General features: G+C 37.3%; 1 protein-coding gene across 1 annotated transcript; it reads left to right on the top strand.

The window, feature by feature from the left end:
- Positions 1-1893: 1893 nt before the first annotated feature.
- Positions 1894-19619, top strand: LOC148316796 (uncharacterized). The gene is made up of 26 exons (XM_088286882.1): positions 1894-1927; positions 2106-2212; positions 2620-2671; positions 2782-2967; positions 3060-3218; positions 5713-5739; positions 6312-6452; positions 7215-7391; positions 8337-8390; positions 8721-8861; positions 8938-9099; positions 9215-9241; positions 10072-10101; positions 10185-10273; positions 10377-10438; positions 11182-11306; positions 11435-11650; positions 11871-12071; positions 13002-13133; positions 13218-13402; positions 13612-13794; positions 13882-15255; positions 15949-15990; positions 16129-16194; positions 16281-16344; positions 16812-19619. Exons 1-26 carry the CDS (start codon positions 1894-1896, stop codon positions 16859-16861), a joined length of 4086 nt encoding a protein of 1361 aa, XP_088143008.1. The 3' UTR covers positions 16862-19619.
- The last annotated feature ends 1387 nt before the right edge of the window (positions 19620-21006 follow it).

The following is a 21006-nucleotide window of genomic DNA, read 5'->3' as shown; positions in this document are numbered from 1 at the left end:
TGCGTAATATGATCGAAACAATTTTTGGTAGATTCTGGTCCTTACTGATGAAATTTGGTGCACCTTATCCCAAGTGTGAATGTGAACACAAAACAAAAACAAGGTCCCCTCAAGTTCCACAGTAGCCAACAAACTGCTTAACTTTACAATTAAAGTTTTACAATGAATACAATGAATTAGATTATGGATTATCAATTTTGATTTTTTTCTGCTTTCCGATTAATCGTTAGGGCCTTTGTCAATTTCTTTTCCGAGGCGATGTGATGTTTGTATTTTACCATTTGAGGCAGAGCAAATGACTTGAGTTTGTTAACTCTTTTGAATTTTCAATAGTCATCGCAAAAACCGGGTATGGTATCAGATATAGGAGCTAAAGCCACACATTCATGCTTGAAACAGCGAACCTGGAGATGCACCTGATCGATCTTCGTGGTGTTAAAACAATAAGCGCCTAAAAGGGATATGGTGTCATGATTCTGTTTTTGTTTCGATTAAATTTGGTTTTGTTTCACAAGTTTTGTTTCCTCAAGTGCTTTTTTTTTGTCTTCCTTGTTAAATGTTTGTTTCCACCTGTTCTTGTCATCACAGTCCTTTGTGTTAACTCATCAGCTCCCTCAAACTCTTAGTGGATGAAAAAGTATGGCAGCTGCGTTTGAGTGAGGCTTGGGGTTTGAGTCAGTCCGTGGTCGGTTTGTTGTTGTTGTTGTTTTTTTTTTGTTTTTTTTACAGCGTTTCGTTAGTGTTTATGAGGGCATGTCAAGAGTTTATTACCAACCGCAAATAAATGTCTGGAATTTATAAGAGCAATTCATAGCATTTCAATATACTAAATGTGAGCTGAATTGTGTCCCTAAAGAGCGATATTGCAGCACCGAGATACACCTTCGCAAAGCGTAGAGCAGACACAGACAAAACACAACTTGCAACCTCAAAGCATCCACACCATGCATCTAGCACAAACTTTTGGAATGGCGGGCCACAATGGGTTCTAAAATATGACAGAGGGGCCGGACCAGGAGCAGATGAATGGAGTGTTTTGGTCACCTCACCTCATCGGAGAAAAAAAAATGCATTTAATTTTAAATGAAATTGAACAAAAGCATGACAACAAAATATCCGTCTTTGACACACCACAGTATTTAGAAAATAAAACACAAACTAGTTTTATTCATTTAATTTTTTTTCAAACTAGGCGGGCCGGATTAAAACGTTTAACGGGGCCGGATGTGGCCCCCGGGCTGTAGTTTTCCCACACCTGATCTAGTATGTCCACCACCTTCCCAAGAGGTTCAAACGAGAGGGTATAGCATAGGAGACTAGTCAAAATAATACACAAATTTGAGATGACTAATATATATGCGCATTCGCAATTTGCAGCGATTAGTATCTGTACCACAACAGAAGCAAAAACATTTCAATATTTGATATCTTAACTTCCCACCTCGGGACACAGACAAACATTAAAATGACAGCTCGCACATAATAAAATCATATGAAACAACAGCAACTACAGAAAGGCGTATTTTGTAAATTATTCTTTCTGATCTCCAGCCTTCTAGTTATACACAGAATAAAAAAAGGCTCTCATAAACACCAAAACATCAAGTCAAGCCTGGCTTGTGAATAAAAGCTTTTTTTTTTCTACATGAGAGAGAGGAACTTGGAGTCACACAAATTTTTCTCAGTCAGTGGCCAATGAGAAGCCAGAACATCAAGGAAGAAGGAAGCTTATTCTCTAATTCAAATGTTCGCAACATGAAGGCTTAATAGTTCTAATTGCTTCGTCTACGTGTAGCAACTGAACCTGTCGGACTGGTGTCAAACACGGACACATGCCTTATTAGTTGATGCGAAGCAACTGCTGCACACATTTGTTAAGGCATTCGGGGGAAAATGAATTCTTTCATCAATAACAAGAAGACCAGAGGTAAATATTTGTATCCCCACTTCTGTGATGCATTGTTTTACTGGAACGCTATTGGAGAAACAACACATTCTGTATTTGTTTACAAGCGCGATAGAAACTGTGGATGAAGGAATAATTTTCTGTGTTGCAAGGGAGAATTTAAATGTGATGTGATTGCGATTTCAATTTCTCTTCACAGGGATATCATTACTGAAGGTCGTTAGATTTATCGTTCTGCTTCTTCTGGGTTCCTACATCTTTTGCTGGAATAAGGACAACACACAGTCTTCAAGTTTGTATTTTAAAGTAAGAATTGAAAGCATATTGAAAAGTATTCTCGAATGGGAAAAAAAATCAAAAACATGTTTTATTAAAAGACAAATATAAATCCTGTAAATTATTCATCTGACAAATTTGAATAGCTCCCCAAAGTATGCAGACTAGTGATCCAAAATATTTTTGCCACATTTACTGTGGTATAGTTAACTCATTTACTACCATTGACGGCTAAATACGTCAAAGATAATTTTTTTTTTTTTTTTTTACTTGGCTGGTAGTGAATGAGTTAATTTTATTCAGCTATTGCAAGGGAGGAAGAAACAGATATGAGAATGTAAACAAAATGACCATTTACAACGCTACAATTTCCATTCCAAACTCAAAGCTCCAATTGGATATTTTACCTGACTCAAACATGTTTTCATACTTTCCAGGGGCTGACACATAAAAAAATAACTCAAAGTCATGCCAGGCAAAAAAGGAATGGTGAGTTTGTTTTAGAAGACTTTAATAGGGTGGAGCATCACTCAGTGAATGTACTAATTAAAATGTTCTACTCAACTGATTTAAAAAAAAAAAAATTGTGTCTGTTTCAGCCATAGAAAACTGTTCTGCGGCAAATTGCTCCGCAGCATCAATGGACATCTTCCTCTCAATTACCACTCCAAACATTACCTCAATCGAGATCATTAATCTGCTGAGGGATGCTTTGGAAAAGGTCATCTCACCTTTCAAAGTCACAGATGAGTTATTGCTAGTAGCAGGCCTAAATTTGACTACAGGTGAGAGTTTTGGTTTTAAAGTTGCCACGTCAATTTATTTTTGTGTTTGAATTCATCACTAATGCCGCCTTGTCCATCTTTTTTTTTTTCAGCCTGCTATCCAAACGCTACAGGAGAATATCAGTGTCACTGTGAGGATGACTTATTATGGTCAGAGGACATTTGTGAGACTTTCGGTGCATGCAACATTGCTAGTACAGAAACCTGCGACTGCGTGAATGGAATTCCATTCGGGCAGTTCTGTGAACCAAGTAAGTGCAGGTTATATTAGTTAGGATGACATTCCATATAAAATGCCATACCGTTATCTGAGAATTTTTTTGCGTCCAACAAAAAACAAAAACGCAGCCTTTTTCTTTGAATGATAATGAGAAGTACGCGTACGCAGGCCGAGTCGAATAAATGACCAGTCGCTTGAGTAGAAGTCAAGGAGTTGCCTGTTTTGGACGTGACTTTAAGCCGGCTTTGACGCTCAGCATCAGCGTTAGGTGACAGTCAACTAACGAGTTGATGACTCACACCTAACAAATTATCTAAGACAGTTTAATTTAGTATTTTTCCTTTTGTTAGTTGTTTTATTGTAGTTTATCTATAACTCATTTAATATTTTCTCTTCTTTTGATTAGGTTAAAAAAAATGTGCCGTCAAGCGATTTCATTTTTTAACAATTGCAAGATAAAATTCTGTAATTAATTGCGATTAATCACATTTTTTGACTGGGATTTTTTGGTGACGCTTGCAACGGATATTTTCTTGAATAATATCTTGGAATTAACGGAAAATCACCAAATATGAAGTATGTTTTAATTCAAAGACTGCTGTCATTGCTTTTTTTATTTATTTATTTTTTTTCTATCCTTTAATACGATCCAAACATAGTCATCTTTACAGGCATTTTTTGTTGGCTTGCAAGGCCCAGTGGTAACTTGAGCTGAGTGTTTTGTTCTGAGATGATGTTCTAAAGATCTACACCTAATATGGTACAGTATTTGCAAAATTATTTTTCACCAAATAAAACCGAGTTAAAAATATTAAATTAAGTTATATTTTTAACGCTTTAACTTTGACAGCCCTAAAAAGAAATCAATATATCAATATCAACCGATATGAGTTATGTATATCGTAATAGACTTTTCAGCCCAGCTCCACCTAATGTGATATTTCATGCACCTGATGCCCTCAATGAATAGACGGACGACAACTGTGGGGAAAAGCGGCTTTTGTGAAGATTTGCAGGGCGTACGTACATTGAGCCGGCCCGTCACTAACTAACTGAACCGCTAAACAGCTTAGCTGCTGAATTTCGGAGGTGTTGATGACGAACTGCCTCGTCAGGGTGACTTTATACCTTTCCACGACTGAGTTGTAGTGTATATATTCATCCACAATTATGAACAGAAGTCTGTCGTCAGGATGTGGCATGGAGATTCTGGTAGCTCAGATATCTGTAGCTAGTGATGGGAAAATGAAGCTTCAAATTTGCTTCATGAAACAGTTGTCGTATTTTTGAGTCCGGTAGATGGCACCGTTGTTTTAAATAAAGGATTTAAAAAAATGGAAAGTCAGTGCGCTTTCAGCCCAATGTTGAACAGAGACTGCCATCTACTGGAGTCCAAAAATACTACAACTGGTTCATGAAGCAGATTTGAAGCTTCACTATCTGTAGGTTCTATTGAATTATTAAAATCCCTGTGAGGTGAATGTAAAATTTCTTCACACTGCAGAGAAGTGCATTGTAATCAAGTCTAGTAAATATGAATAAATTAATTAAAATTTGAAATCAGGCTTCAAAATGGTGAACATCTGAGATCTCACTGTGGGTGTGTCTGCAGAATGTACTGAAAACACGCCCACTCAACTGTCACCTGTCACTCAAAAAAATGTATCTTATCTTGCATATACCAACACGACCGATATGTCTGAGCTGGTAAAATGTATTCGCTTAAAGCCTCCGGTGCATAGAAGTCCTGTGATGACACGGGAGCATTTGCTAACTTACGCGCTGATTCTATCTTCAACTCAAAGACGCCCAAGGGAAGGCATTAAAATGCGACAAGGCAGCAGGAAAAAAAAAATAATGTTCCCAAATTTTTAGATCCGAGTTTCAGCATAGTTTTAAATTGAATATTTTAAGTTTGTTAGTAAATAATTTTCTTCCTAAACCATTTTCCCCAACACAAAAAGTTTCACCCGTAGTTAAATACGCCACTGTATACCAGGAAGAAATTTAGAACATGTTTTATCGCAATATAAAGGTAACCACGAGCAAAGAAGAAGGAAGCAAACTGTCCTCTTTACTTCGTGAGAGCCAGTTCTGATTGTGTTGTCAGTTTTTTTTTCCAGCGGTGCAATCCTGCAGCTCGCAAGTATCAATATGTGAACTCCAAAAAGAAAAGTGAAAGTTGAAAATTGCACGCCCAGCAGGGAAGTACGCGTGACCCAGTAACAAGCTGTGTATTCTCCTCTGTTGCGAGGTGGGGCTCAATTAACAAGAGTGACAGCCAAAACCTTTCAGCAATGTAGAACGACATTCCCACCGTTGCTCTTAGACGCGTGGGATTTTTCCAAGATCTACTTTTTAAATTGATTACCCATTTTTAAGTAATTCTTTTCAGCGAGCATTGTGAGTTTGTCTTTCTTTAAAGAAGGTCACCAATACTTTTTCTCTATGGGAACATAGTCATTGTATACGCATGTGAGTGAGTTTTTACTTTACATTTGAATTTAACTATTTGTGCTTCACAGGTACCATCACAAAACAACAAATAGCAGGTGCTTATATTTTTTTTCATATTTCTCCTCTCAAAAGTACTTTTTTTTATCACTCATGCCAAAATGTCGCATATAACATTCATGTCAGTGAGACACTTTTTAGTTCCTTTTTTTTCCCCCTCTTGGAACAATATCGTGGTTTTAAACTGTCATTTACATTCAAACGATTGTAAACAGACACCACCAATTTATTAAAAATAGTTTAAAGTCAAAATGTTTTGCTGTGTTAATGTATTATTGTAGCATTTGTCTTCATTTCAGCATGTCAATATTTTTCTTTTTCTTTTTTCGATCGTACAGCATCTTGTTCCTTCGCCACTAGAGGGCGCTGTGATTTAATTATTTATTTTCTGATGTGTTGGCGTGAACCACAACTGTTGTGATAGGAAATCCACTTTTTTTCATGACCTTGTTTGGATGAAAACTTTATTATAAAATTATCAATTTTATTTATAGAATTATAAAATTCAAACGTTTGAGTAAAGCCAGCAGCCCACACCCAATTCTGAGCTCAAAATGACTGCCCCAAAATGTGAACTAATTCTTGCTCTGTCTCCTGTGCGCCTTCTCAGCATCAGTGGACATCGTCATCATGGTGAACACATCCGAGCCATTCGTGTTCATTGATATGCTGAGAGCTGCAGTGGAGAATACTCCCTCCACCATCGATTCAGGGACAGATGATATAGGACTAGACTGGAATCTTACCACAGGTAAGAATTTTGGTTCATTCATCCCTTCAACAAATGTTACTGACTCATCTACAAAACCAGTTTCATTAAAGTTGGACTGTTATGTAAGTGAATACAATGATTTATAAATCAAACTATATTTAATTGATTACACGACAAAGACACAATATTTAAAGTTCAAATGTTATTGTTTTTAACAAACAATCATTAACTGATGCTAGTTTTTGAACTTTGCATCCATAACAATACAGATGCTTCTTTTCCTCTTTGGCCCGGAGGACACGACGTCCAAAAGCAATTTGAAATGTGGACTCATCAGACCACAAAACACTTTACCAATTTACACCATCTTAAATGAGCTTGCGCCGAGAGAATCGGCCTTGCGCCTTCCATGCGGTGATTTCTCCAGATTCTCTGAACATTTTGATGATATTATGAACTGTAGATGATGAAATCCTTATAGTTCATTATTATGATTAATTCCAAGCAATTGTTCGTTGAGCAACATTGCTATACCTGTCCGAGCATTTTTGGAAAGTGTTACATAAAATTCAAAGTTCATTATTACTTGCTAAAAACAATTAAGTATATCAGTTTAAACGTTAAATATCTTATCTTTATCATGTATTTAATTAAATATAGGTTGAAATTGATTTGCAAATCATTGTAATCTGTTTTTATTTACATTTTACACAATATTCCAACTTCAATGAAATTGGGGTTGTAATTCTGAAAATTTGCAACAGTTTAATCATGACCATTCTTTCTTCAATTTCTTGTTAGTTTGCCTTTCAAATTCAAGCTCTGCTGGTGAATTTGAGTGTCAGTGTGAGGATTTATTTGGATGGGAATGTGACATTTGTGACAATTTTCGCATATGCGACAACGCCAGTACAACGCCAACGTGTGACTGCATAAATGGAATTCCTCCATTTGGGAATTACTGTCAACCAATTTCTAGTAAGTGGATCTTCTATGAATCTGTTCTATAAAAGACTCATAAAAATCAAACATTACTATTCGGGTCAACTACCCACGGATGTTGCATTGGGTTCTTTTAAAAAGAAAGAAACATTTCTCTTCTGCGTTACCATGGAGACGCTTTAATTAACTGCCTGCAATAAAGCTGTACTTTTTCTTTTTTCCTCATTTGCGTTCCCTGCAGTAAAATTGGACTCACAGGCATAGCCTGCCCTCTAGTAGGTCAGCACATGTAACTACAATAGACAAGAGGTGGGGAGTGAGTGGCGGACTGATGAAATGTAAGGATGGAAGCGCTTTCAAAAAGACGGACGAGGGCGAAGGACGATTATTTGTTTGAATAAGAAACGGAGGGTCAATGATAGAAGGGTGCCCAGGCGTAGACGCAGACTGGCAAAATAGCGTAAAGAAGCCATTTCTGATTTCTATTACTACCCCTACTACTACTACTACAAAAAATTAAAAAAATAAATAAATAAATTATAATAGTGTGAGGTTATACTCGTAACATTAAACTTATCGAGCAAGACAAGTACCACGAGAAGACAAGCCATAACATGAAACAAAACGCGTATTAAATTAAATAGTTAAATACAAATATAAATGAATAAATAAATAATAAAAAAAAAATAATAATAAATAATTAAAAATAATTAACACAAAAACACAGATCATGACACAAGCAACCAATTTTAGCAAACTTATCAAAAATCAACTTTATTTGTATAGCGCCTTATCATGCAACCCAAAGTGCTTTACAGTTTAAAAAAAAATATTTTGCAAAAGGCAGATGTGTTGTTGGAATAGAAGCGGCCATTGCTGTTTGTGCGACATTGATTATTGATTTTTAGAATTTGATGACGACGATTGAATTTCCTGCTTTTATGAAATAATGACTATTTTGTTTTCATGTTCGCTCCACAGTGATCGCGCCATGTGACACGACGGACACATCACCCATACAACCAACAATGAGAGGTATTGTCCTGTGGCGTGACTATGTTGAATTATTTTATTATTTATTTATTGTTTATTTATTATCAAATTAGATGCATAGTCTTTACAAACAACTTAATCCCATCGAGAGTGTTCGAATGAGGAATTCTTTGCTTTGTTTGTTTAGCTTGACATTTTTTTAAACACTGTTCCCATTTATAGGCACTTTTTATTTATTTGTGTTCTAAACACGTATTGTATCTCCTATAGATTTTTTTGGAAGCAGATGGCCAGTAGTGAATGCGGTGTCTTTTAAGTCTTGCGTACGACAAGTGATTTAAACTGCTGTCCTTTTCCTGTAATTCTCCTCAGCTTCGGTAAACATGGTTCTCAACATAACAACAACCCGGACTGAGCCAACCGAAATTATTGAACGACTAAGGGAAGCTCTGTCTGATTTACCAATAAACATCAGGATGGATTTCATACTGGAAATGTTAAATCTGACCACAGGTGAGAATGTTCTTGATGCTTGTTTTTCTGTTTTTCAGTATTTTATTAGTCAATATTTGTGTCCATTTCTTTTCAGTCTGCTATTCAGACTTCAATCGAGATCAGAGGTGCGAGTGTGGGGATGATTATCTATGGCCATGTGGGATCTGTGAAACCTTTGGTGCATGCAACAATGACGACGTGCCAAATTGCGACTGCATAAATACATTTCCTCCAGATGGGATATTCTGTGAACCAAGTAAGTGTAGCTACTTTCATGAGATTTCAGCATTTTTTATTTTTTTTCATTCCGAAATTTGTTAATAATGAGGGTGATTGCATGAATATAATATATTTTACATTTTTCTCCTCAGGCATCATCGCTACATGTCCAACACAAAGTAATGTATCTAAAATGCATTTTAACATTAATTTAACTACAATGCATATATTTAATTTGAAGTACATTTTCATTAGCATGATGCTGACAAACTTTGAATTAAAGGTTATTATTATTATTATTATTATTATTATTATTATTATTATTATTAGACTACAACATTACAAACTCACACAGACATCACAAACCTTACGCTATATTTGATTCTCTATTAAAACATGAACTATATTTGAGAACTTTTTTTCCAAATCTACCATTTATTTCTACGAACAGCTGAATTACTGTTTATTAATTAATTATTTTTTTTTTAGCTATCCGAAATGATTAAAAAAAAATTATTGAGAAGTGCAGTGATGCAACTTTCTTCAGTTTTCCTCTTGAGTGAAGACATTTGGGTTTGACCTAAAATGATCGATTGATCGCCTGTTCTGAATGTTCGCCCAAAAAGCGAGAGGGAAGCGGGTTGCATAATTTTGCGTGCAAAAAAAAAAAAAAAAAAATAGAATATAAAATGCCACGGTACATTTTGAAACTTGGTAACCGGTTGATGCTGAGTCTAATTAATATCCGAAAAAGGTTTTATATAATTTACCTCGCACTTGTATTTTTCTTCACCTGGATCACTTTTAATAGGGGTGTGTAGACTTTTTATAACAAAAGGAATTGTCAAAACCAAACATTTTCAGTTGAAGTAAATTGACCACAATTTTCCAATATTTCAGGACAAGAGTGTCCTCCTGAAACTCATCTTGTGAACATGATTTAGATTTATGAGTAAATAATGGAATGTTTGAGTCCTTTTTCAAATTTGCTCTCCAATTAACTCCTCAGGTCCACCTACAACGCCCCCGACACCCGACGGTAAATGACTTACACACAATTAATATTCATCTCACTAAAATCGTTGCACCAATATGTGCTGACAAGCTGTGTCTGTATTTTAGGGAGGTCATTATCGTTCACCCTCGAACTGGACTTTGAGGACTCATTTAACAACGAAGATAATAATGTTTTCCAGATAATTTTGAATTCTGTAAGTTACAATTTGAAATGATCTTTTTAACAAATGCTTGTGATTGTTGATATTGAAATAACTGTTGAATCCTCATGTTGGGTGTGCTCAATGTCTCAAACAGATCGAAACACAATCTAGGATCCACATCCCAGGTCTTATATCAGCGGGTCTTATAAGATTCAGGTATATTTGATTTTTTTATCTGAAATTTCGCAGGCGTTTCTCTCGTGATGTGCCATTGATGAGAGTGTGTGTGTTCGGAGAGGCAGAGTGCGCTCCCCTCGTATTAGTTTCCAAAGGCAGCCTATGTTCTGAATTAATCAGCAGCCCATGCTCGAGTGTTTCCATCTGGACTGCCTGACCCACAGAAGCTTTTGGAGTCCTGTAAACCAGAACTCTATTTTTGGTGCACTTTGAATAAACAAAAGTTACTTTTGAAGAACATTCTGTTCGTAAACTCAGAACATTATTCAAATGTGTCGTACAGTTCGAGCAGGGGTGGGCAAACGTTTTGGTTGACGGGCCACAATGGGTTCTAAAATTTGACAGAGGGGCCGGACCAGGAGCAGATTGATGGAGTGTTTTGGTAACCTCAACTCATCGGAGAAAAAAATACATTTAATTTGAGATGAAAGTGAACAAAAGCATTACAACAATATATATATCTTTGAAAAACCACAGTATTTAGAAAATAATAATAATCATTTGATTTTTTTCAAGTTTGGTGGGTCGGATCAAAACATTTAACGAGCCACATGTGGCCCCCGGGCCGTAGTTTGCCCATTAAATCGGGAAATAATTAATTCAGGACACCATTTATTTATTTAATTACATTTTTTGTCGCTCCCAGCACTCTGTAGAGCAAAAAATGTTTCGATTATCAAGTTCCCATGTCATATTTAATCTACTTTTGTGTTTTTACAAAGGAATGGTAGCACCATTACTGACTTTGAAATTTCTGCAAATACTCCAATTCAAGACCCAGATGTTGAAGCACTTCTCATAGCAATATTCAACGACCTGAGGAACTTGTTTCCCGTAGTGTTTGACAGTAAGTAATTTAAGCCAACGTTCTCGTAGGGACACATTTCGAGACTTTTTAAATGTCATCTCAACATTGATTGTCTTGAAAAATGTGGTATAATAATTCTCCATTCTTTGTCTTGTTTCCCATTAAAGGCCGCAATATCATAGAAGTTGAACCACCTGATATATTTTTTGGAGACACTATAACGCTGACATGTGGCCCACCACCGGCCAACCTCGTCTTTCTAATCACGTCAACAGAGTGGACACGTGATGGAGTAATAATAATTGAAGATGATCGCCACAGCTTTTCAAGAGCTAATGGATCGGAAACACTTACGATCCAAAATTACTTCTTCACTGACGATGGTAAGACACATTTGAACTCTCTGGGTATCTGTACTTTCAAAATAAACACAAAATATATACACGAGTGTAGTACACATTTGTAATATGCCGGCACCAATTGAGAAAAAGCAACAAGATTTAAACTCTTTTTGTTATTTTAAATACATTTTCCTTTATTGTCATCTGTTGTTTGCTGGATTTCGAGGTGCAGTCTTTCATTCACAAAACAATTTCATTTCAGGACGCTATCAATGTCGGCTGCTCGATGGGGATTCCAGTTTCTTGCAAGACTCTGGTGAAAGAGTCGGTCTTTTGGCATCGCCCACAGTCCAGGTTGTTCCCCGCCAAGACAAGATCTTGTGTGAGGTTGGGCAAGAAATAGTAGTGCAGTGCTTTATCCAGGAACCCTACCAGGTCGTGTTTAGCGAAATCTCATCTTCAGGTAAAACTTAAAAAGACAAAATTTGCATTTGTGTTGTTGTGCAATTTATTCGCAGCCAAGCCACTTTTTGGGAAGTGCCCCACCCCCCCCCCACCCCACCTAAAAAAAAATTAGGAAAACTCTGACCAGCTAATCACACAATAACAGACCACACAAATAAAAATATCTGTCCAATACTAGTGACAAAAAAAAAAAAAGCTGTGCACACTCCAAAATGAGCTCATTCTAATCGCTGGCCGTGTGGCTTAAGAATATAAGGAAAAAAAAAAGTTAAATTTGACTGATCATATAACTCATTCACTAACAGCCAAGTAAAAAAAAAAAAGATCTTTGACGCCTTTAGCCGTCAATGGAAGTAAATGAGTTAAGGTACACTGAAAATCTCGATTAGATAAAGCAGGGGTGTGCAAATTTTTGGATTGGCGGGCCACAATGGGTTCTAAGATGCCCTTTATTAGTCCCACAATGGGGAAATTCGAGATTCGAACCCAGGCCTCCTGGGGAGACTGGGTCCTGAATGCAGTGCCTTAGACCACTCGGCCATCCTGACAGAGCAGATGAATGGAGTGTTTTGGTCACCTCAGCTCATCGGAGAAAAAAAATACATTTAATTTAAATGAAAGTGAATAAAACCATTACAACAATATATATATAATATATATATATATATATATATATATATATATATATATATATATATATATGTGTGTCTTTGAAAAAATCACAGTATTTACAAAATAAAACATGAACAATGTTTATTAATTTCATTTTTTTCAAGTTCGGCGGGCCGGATTCAAACGTTTAACGGCCCGCATGTGGCCCCCGGGCCGTAGTTTGCCCACAACTGAGATAGAGAATGTGTGTAAATGTGAATAATTACAGTATTATTTTCACAGTGCTGTTTTTTCTGGTGGGGTGGGGCATGTTTAGAACCAGGAACTTCTATCCAGGATGTCATAACAATCACAGAGGAAGACTGTGACGCGGAAGAAATAATCATCCCTTGTCAAGAGATTACATTTCCTCGATTCACACAGAACATAACACTGTTGCTCCGTGAAGGTACGTCGTGACAACGCGTTGAATACTAATCTATACGCTTAATATTTAAACATTTCATCTCTTGAAAATTTATTGTATTTCCAGGCCCATTCACATGTGTCGGTGATCCCGAATTTGGAAATGGAGTTTTAAATGACGTGGGTCGAGCTTCTTGTGAGATAAACCAGACGGGAGAGAAGACTGCCATCTGCAGGGAAAGTGGAGAATGGGAAGATCGAGAAGACAACTGCACCCTCCAGAGGATTGCGCAACTACTCATTCAATCGCGGGTGAGTTGATAAACGTTTTTTTTTTTTAAATCATATAAAATTGCAACCGCTACGATTTGGGTTATAGGAGAGTCGAAAGAGATTTTTTGGACTCCCATGAAAGCGGTTCAATTACAAATGAACTCCATTTGCGTAACGATTAGAACTCTGATATGACTTTTATGACTTCATTTGTTTCGTTTTCTTTTGTGCTTTGTCTGAAATTTCAGGTTTTGACGGCAATAACTTTGCCAGAGTTCCTGGACGAACTCAGCAACGCCACGATCGAACTGGCCGAGCAAGTGACTGAATCTCCAAACGACATCGAGGCCATCGTTTTGATTCTCAACAACGTAGCCATTTTTGTAACAACGGCGACACAACTTTTTACGTTAAGTCAGGAGTCGATGGTGGTACGTACGTTCATCTTGTTTCCCCGCACACTGAATGATGATCAAACAAGTATTGATTGTTTCTCACCCCGCCCCTTTTTATTTCAGGATGTCCTTTTAACGACAGGTGTCCTTACCACAGATAACGCAACCGAAGCATGGAATATTCTTAACATCGAAGCTGTCGAGGCTTTAGAAACAAGAATTGTCCCTCCGAGAAATGAGAGTGTCAGCTCGTTATTGTTGTTTGCTCTCGAGGGGATCACGAGCAGACTTATCAATGAGACTTTTGACATCGTAACGCCGTTGATTCTCTTGAACAAAACCACGTTCATCGGCAGCTTCAACGGGGATTTCAATTCCACGGTGGAAATCGACATCGAGCAGCCTAACGGAGCGACAAACCTCACCGTGATAACCTTTGAATCCTTGGATAACGTACTTCCTCCGAGAGATGAGGACAACGCCACGGACAGGGTCATCAACGGGAGAGTCGTGCTTGTTCAGGCCGACATGATCATCGACAATATCACTTTCACGTTTGACGTCGTAAATGATAGCCTGGGAAACCCTCAGTGTGTCTTCTGGAACTTTTCCCTCTTCGATGGTCTTGGAGGATGGGATGATGAGGGCTGCGAGCTCGTTGGAAGAAATGATGAAACGGTCACATGTCGGTGTGACCACCTGACCTCGTTTTCAATGCTGATGTCGCCTTTTTTCCCAAATAGCGCTATTTTGAGTTACATCACCTTTATTGGCGTCGGGATTTCCTTGGCATCTTTAGTATTATGCCTCTGTATCGAGGCGTTTATATGGCGAAGTGTTAGAAAGCAGTCCCTAGCACACTTGCGAAATATTTCCATCGTCAACATTGCGCTGTCTCTATTGATCGCAAACATTTGGTTCATTATCGGCTCAAGTATCTCGGAAGGAGATAAAACCAATACACGTGCATGCACCGCCGCTACGTTTTTCATCCATTTCTTCTACTTGGCGCTTTTTTTCTGGATGTTGAATTTTGCCATGGTCCTGTTTTATCACACAGTCAACGTTTTCGGGACAGGATTGTCGAAAACAGCTATGTTGGCCATTGGATTCACCGTTGGCTATGGGACGCCGCTGCTTATTGCGACCATTACGATAGCCGTCACTGCACCGAGCAATACTTACGTTCAAGAAAATGCCATCTGCTGGCTCAACTGGAATTCGTCAAAAGCGCTGCTGGCGTTTGTGATCCCGGCGCTCACCATTGTGTTTATAAATATTATAATCCTAATTGTGGTGATGGCTAAAGTAATTCAGAGTCGAGGAATGCATATTAATGTCCAAGACAATGAGAAGCATGTTTTGTGGACAGTTGCTCAGACCTTGGCAATCCTCACACCGTTTTTTGGAATCACCTGGAGTCTTGGAGTGGGAACCCTAATTGACCCAAGTAATCTCGGAATCCACATTGCCTTCGCCTTCTTTAATTCTCTGCAGGTGAGTCTGATGCAATTTGTATATACAGTAAAATTAATTATTATTTGCGATTCTCATCCATACAGATTCCGGCAATAATTAAAGTTAAAGGCAACTGCACTATGGAAGATTTAACAGTGACGCATTTAAACCGTAAGGCATCCAAATGCTTTTGAACAAGATCATTTAACAGAATTATTTTTATTCTAAGGCTTTTTGCATGACACGAAAGTTGTTTTTCTCAGTAGGTCCACTTAATTTGCAAAAATAATTGGTCAAGATTTGAAAAGTTTTTTTTTTTTTTTTACACATCGGTCCCCAATTTTATCAATTTCTCAAACTCATTTTTTGATGGACCACCATGAAAACATATCTATTTATCAATTTGTTGTGTTCCACTCATCCGGGTTCGGGTCACAAGGGCAGCAAATTTTGCACCCTGGACTATATATATATATATATATATATATATATATATATATATATTTATATATATATATATATATATATATATATATATAGTGAAAACAGATGAATAAATAAATAGCACTATAGGGCCCCTTCAAAATTGTTAATTGCTTGAACATGGTTATAAAGTAGCTATGCGTCAACATATACTCGTCTAGTCTGCTTGCACTTTTTTTATGTGTCACCCAACTCATCTAACCTGTGATTTTCTTTTTTTCTCCAAATCTTCTCTTTGTCTTTTCATAGGGTTTCTTTGTATTGGTTTTTGGAACACTCTTGGTCAAAAAGGTGCGTGCTTCTCATCCCAAAATGATATTTTACCAAATCTCAATTGATACACAGGACTTGTTATTAAAATAAATATATTTACAGCTATATGCATCTAGTGAAAATTGTACAATAGTTGACTCATTTTTGTATTTTCAGGTGCGGTCAGAAATTGCAAGGCCGTTTCTCAAATTGTCTCAAGCTTCTTCTGGAAGTGGGACGAAAGTAAGAATACAGTTTCTGCTCATTTTCTTGCAGCTCATAAAAACCTTTCTCCAACAATTGATGTGTGTTTCTGTTCATTTTTATAGATCACCAGTTCTGGATCGTCATCAGGAGTACTGCAAGCTATTAGGAACATGCGGATAGGAGGAGGTATGACAACTTTTTTTAAGAATGCAACGTAATATAGCACCAAGTTTAGGTGTTTTTTTTTTTTTTTTTTATCTTCTACTTCATTTATACAGCCCAGTATGAGCATTTATTCATATAAGCGCGAGGTCGAGTTGTGTCTGACGTTGCGTAATGTGACAGATGAGTTAATTCTTTGGAGGGCCTACGAAGTTGGACGCAGCTGTCGTCTCTCTGTTTTTTTCACTACCACACCAGATCACATGACCTGCCCCCATGAGGTGCTGTTATTATTTTACTCCAAAGTTGATCTCTTTGAGAGAAATTTAATTCAAAGCTATCGAAGGACAACCCATTAATCTGATTTGCATAACGCTGAAAATAGTCATTGATGCTGTAGCCCGTCACAGCTGTCTTCAGTTTACTACACTATGGACTCGTTGTCTTTTTTTTGTCATTTTATTCCATTTTGTTTTTTTTTTTTTTTTCAGGTGGTAACAACCAGTCATCTGATGTCAGCGCATCATCTCACGCTCCATGATCTATGATGATTACTGCGCGCAACCACGCCTGACAATGTGAACTGCATTAACAATATATGGAATCGCACCACCAGGAACACGTTCGGTCTGACTGTAGCATAAAGGCTCAGGTAACCACTGTCACGTCTCCCCTGTTTTCTGGGTTCGGTCATGTGCATGTTTGCAAGCCGAGCCCTTGGGCACTGTGATGTCATTTGCAGTCGACAGCAAGCGGAAAAATGGCCTGAAATAACTAAAAATGGGTGGATTTTTCCACTTAATTCACATTCCACAAACACAACATCAACCAGTACTAACATTGTGTTTATCCTAGCGTGGGCGCATAGAAGATATTGTAAATTGTATTTTTTGACTTGACTTCCCCTTTAATGTCGTTCCAATCAGTTACCACATTTATCTACAGTATTATTGCTCGACAAATCAACTAAAAATATGGTGAGCTATTTAGGATTTTACGTAATCCTAACTGCAGTGGTACCTCAATTTCTGAGATTAATTTGCCGTAACCATGATCATAATTCAAGTCAATCTTTCCCATTGAAATTATATTCATCGGTTTCAGCACCCCATAACATAACAGTTACGTATCATTATTAATAGGATTAAATTGATGATGAGGGGGTAGAGGTAGATATCACTTTGGAACTTTACTAGAACAAACAGACTTGGGTAAATACAATTGTTAGTTTTCATGACTTAAACAAGCTTGATAAATTTGCACTAATGCAGTGCTTCTCAATTGTTTTCTGTTACCCCCCCCCCCCCAACAAGAAGAAAATAATTCGCAGCCCCACCCCACCACCCGCGCTCCACCGCAACTATAAATAATAGCATTTTCGTTGCAAAACAAACCTACAGCGTAGTTAATACTCGCTGCGCACAATGACCAGGGAGAGCGCCACTGCCAACTACTGGAGTGGATGTGCAATTACACTTTATTGTCGTACGGCGGAAAAAAGCATGTTCGCCAGGCTCACATGCGCCCCCCCCCCCCTCAGCCCGCCCCACTATTTGAGAAGCACTGCACTAATGTCTTGGAGATTATACTTCATCATCAATGTGTATGTCAAATAATCAATTATGCAGCAGTAGAGGTAACTATTAAAGTGACAGAGACTCCAAATTAATGCAATTTGATGTTTCATTGTTAACAGGCTACTAATACTGAAAGGTTTTGCTCGTTTTAAACTTCATGCGCTTGCATGTCTGATTTGTTTTAAAAATTTTAATGTACTGTAATTACTGATTAAATGTAGAAATGTATTTCCGATTGTATATGTTGACTAAAGCACATTGCTTGCGTACCACTCACTTTTTTTTAACATGTTTTCTCTCAGTTTTGTATTTATGTTGAACATGTGTTTGTTATCAGAACGGTCCTGCGAAGCAGTTTTTCCCATGGTTGAAAGTTGAGTCAATTTAAAGCATTATTCAAGACTGAGTGTGCAGTCTTCAAACGTTCCATGTGTGTAGATGGCAAGAAAAACGAAGTCAAAGTATGCAGGCATCTTGTGCTAAATATGGTCGTGCACCATGCTGCATAATTATGACAAGGGAACTGGGAACATAACACAGTAAAATGGGAACATTACACAGTAAAAAAAGAAAAAAGTGTTTTTTTTTTTAACCAAAATATTCTATATTGATATCACACCTTTTGGCATTGACAAAAAAGTAAACCAATGAGCAAGAAATGACTGAATTTCAATGTCAGTGCATTGCCTTTAATTGACGTGTTGCCCCTTCCAACATGGCCGCCGCGTAAGTATGTCGCATGTTGGTTACCTAGCGGATTTAGTCTTCTTATCAGTACTTCGCCCCCATCGCATCTTTGCCGCAACTAATAATGCACATGCACGGCAGCACGCCAAGTCCGCTACATTGCTAGCATAAATTATTTACGATGAAATATTGCCAAACATGAAAAGTTACTGGATTGTTGTTGTATTTTATGGAATGTACAATTAATTAAAACATAAAAGTGGTCATTATAGTGGGTATATCTCTTGACATGAAGCAAAAATGTTCCAATTCCGTCTTAACTTTTGTTGCTGACCAGAGTTAAATACTATAACTGGCCCAAAAACTATAATCGTCTCCTTTGTGACAGCGTGCCTCTGTGAGCAGCTGTACACATGAGCAAAAAGACTGACACAACTCTCGGTCACGACTTCTGTCCCTGCAGGTGCTGATTGGCTAGTTTTGTCTTGCCGTGACTAGTTAAGAAATAATATTTGAAATTTTAATTAGAGGGGGTAAGAGAGGATGATATTCCAAAAGTTCATTTTAATAATACTGTCGACATACATTTTTAATGTAATGTATATGTGTATTTTTTTTAAACTACATCCTTTACCTTTAACGATGCAGCTAATGAAGTGTATTTCATTGCTGTCAGGCAAAAACCTATGTCGAATTTTCATCAATTCCACAATTTTTTCACAAATTAATCCAGAAGTCCTAATTATTAAACAATCTAAAGTGCTATAAGTAGCTTGCCGTTTTAAAGATACGTTGTTAATAATTTATATATTGTTTTATTCTTTTTATTTTTATTTGATGAAATATATATGATTAGGAGAAGTGATGATTCCGCCCCTTAGTAGCAATTTGTAAATTAATGTCAAGATCTGGCAGCTGAGTCTTGAGACAACTGAATGTTGATACGCGTGTTGTATCGCGTCTGCTGAGTTTTTGAACATTTTCTGGTGTAAATAAATGTGTATGTTGAGTGATTAAAATGTTGAGAAACACTGACTGACTTGTGCTTGGAAATTTCACTCGTCCTTCCTTTCTTGTCACATACAGTAGGTTGACAATAACATTTGACCAGCAACTGACTTAATTTCTTTCACTGCGGCTTTTAGAGACGATTTGAATATCCAAGTACGTTTTTTTATTCACTGCCTTCCAAAAATGTACCAGTGAGTGAGTCGTTCACTTAACTGCACTATCACGACATAGCAATTTGCAGATTAGTGGGAGAAAAAGAAATGAAAAAAAAAGTGCTGTTAATAAAGTAAAATATAACTCAGGTAAAAGTAAGGAGTAGTCCTCCAAATATTAGAGTAATGAGTACTCATACTAAGTTTTTATGAACCACTGAACCATTTGAAGCAATCAGTTCAAAAATGGTTTGATGCTTTAAAGCTCAAGTGATACTGACATCTGTTGGCAAAAAGATAGAACTGCAGTCAAATACTATAGACGTGTATACGCACACGGAAACAATGATTGGATACCGAGTTCAAAGATGTTTTTGTGTATTGTGGTAGTTTTTAGTAAATAAAAAAATGAAGCAAATCTATAATAATACATTTTCCTGAAGTCGTAAGTAAATAAAATTGTGAAATAATGTTACACTAAGAAACCACGACTCATAGGTTAACTCACTAGTATAGTCAGTAAGTATAAACATTTCTCTAAAGTAATGAAAACCATGGCACAGGTAGAGTATGTGCATTTCAAAGATTTTTATTTAAGAATATTAATTTTTCCACAGTCTTTGGATTTAGACGGTTTCTTTTTAGGGTTTACGAGAGTTCATTTAGAGCAGCATGGGCAAACTACGGCCGAACGACGAACTAAAAAAAATTAAACAAGTCAACCTGGTTCATGTTTGATTTTCTCTGTAATTCTGTTGTGTCTCCACTAGGAGGCGCACTCTAAAACAGATCTTTTGTTGTAATGCGTTTGTTCATTTTCATTTAAAATTAAAGCATATATTTTCTCTTTGTACGATATGTATTTTTTTCTCAGAAGAAGTGAGAATACCAAAACATTCCACCCTTGTACTGCTGGACCGGCCCCTCTGTCAAATTTTAGAACCCATTGTGGCCCACGAATCAAAAAGTTTGCCCACCCCTGATTTAGAGAAACAGTTATTGCTTCGGACGTTACAGGTCACGTGTTTTTCTCCAGACTGAATGGAGCGTCGGAACAGTGTTTGGAGGCAACTTTATTTTCAGGTTTGAAACGTGCTCCCGAGCTTCGGTTTCAGAGTGGCCATCACTACCACACCCTGCTCACAGACGCCACGTCAGCGCTCGTCACCTGTCCGCCAGCTACGTGAAGGAGGAAGAGGAAGCAAGAGATAAGTGGGCGCCGCCCATGTCTATACTTGGAGCGTATTTTCGGGGTGCAC

The sequence above is a fragment of the Idiotropiscis lumnitzeri genome, chromosome 21 (assembly GCF_059441095.1).
Source record: "Idiotropiscis lumnitzeri isolate Australia: NSW breed Sydney's pygmy pipehorse chromosome 21, RoL_Ilum_1.0, whole genome shotgun sequence".
NCBI classification, from domain to species: domain Eukaryota; kingdom Metazoa; phylum Chordata; class Actinopteri; order Syngnathiformes; family Syngnathidae; genus Idiotropiscis; species Idiotropiscis lumnitzeri.
The sequence above is the reverse complement of the archived record's forward strand: the minus strand, read 5'-3'. Positions and strand labels throughout refer to the sequence as shown.

Coding starts and splice junctions, on each gene's coding strand:
- LOC148316796 (XM_088286882.1), top strand. CDS start 1,894: ATGAATTCTTTCATCAATAACAAGAAGACCAGAG. Junction 2,213..2,619: donor CTTCAAGTTTGTATTTTAAA/GTAAGAATTGAA, acceptor CATACTTTCCAG/GGGCTGACACATAAAAAAAT. Junction 15,256..15,948: donor CCTTCTTTAATTCTCTGCAG/GTGAGTCTGATG, acceptor GTCTTTTCATAG/GGTTTCTTTGTATTGGTTTT.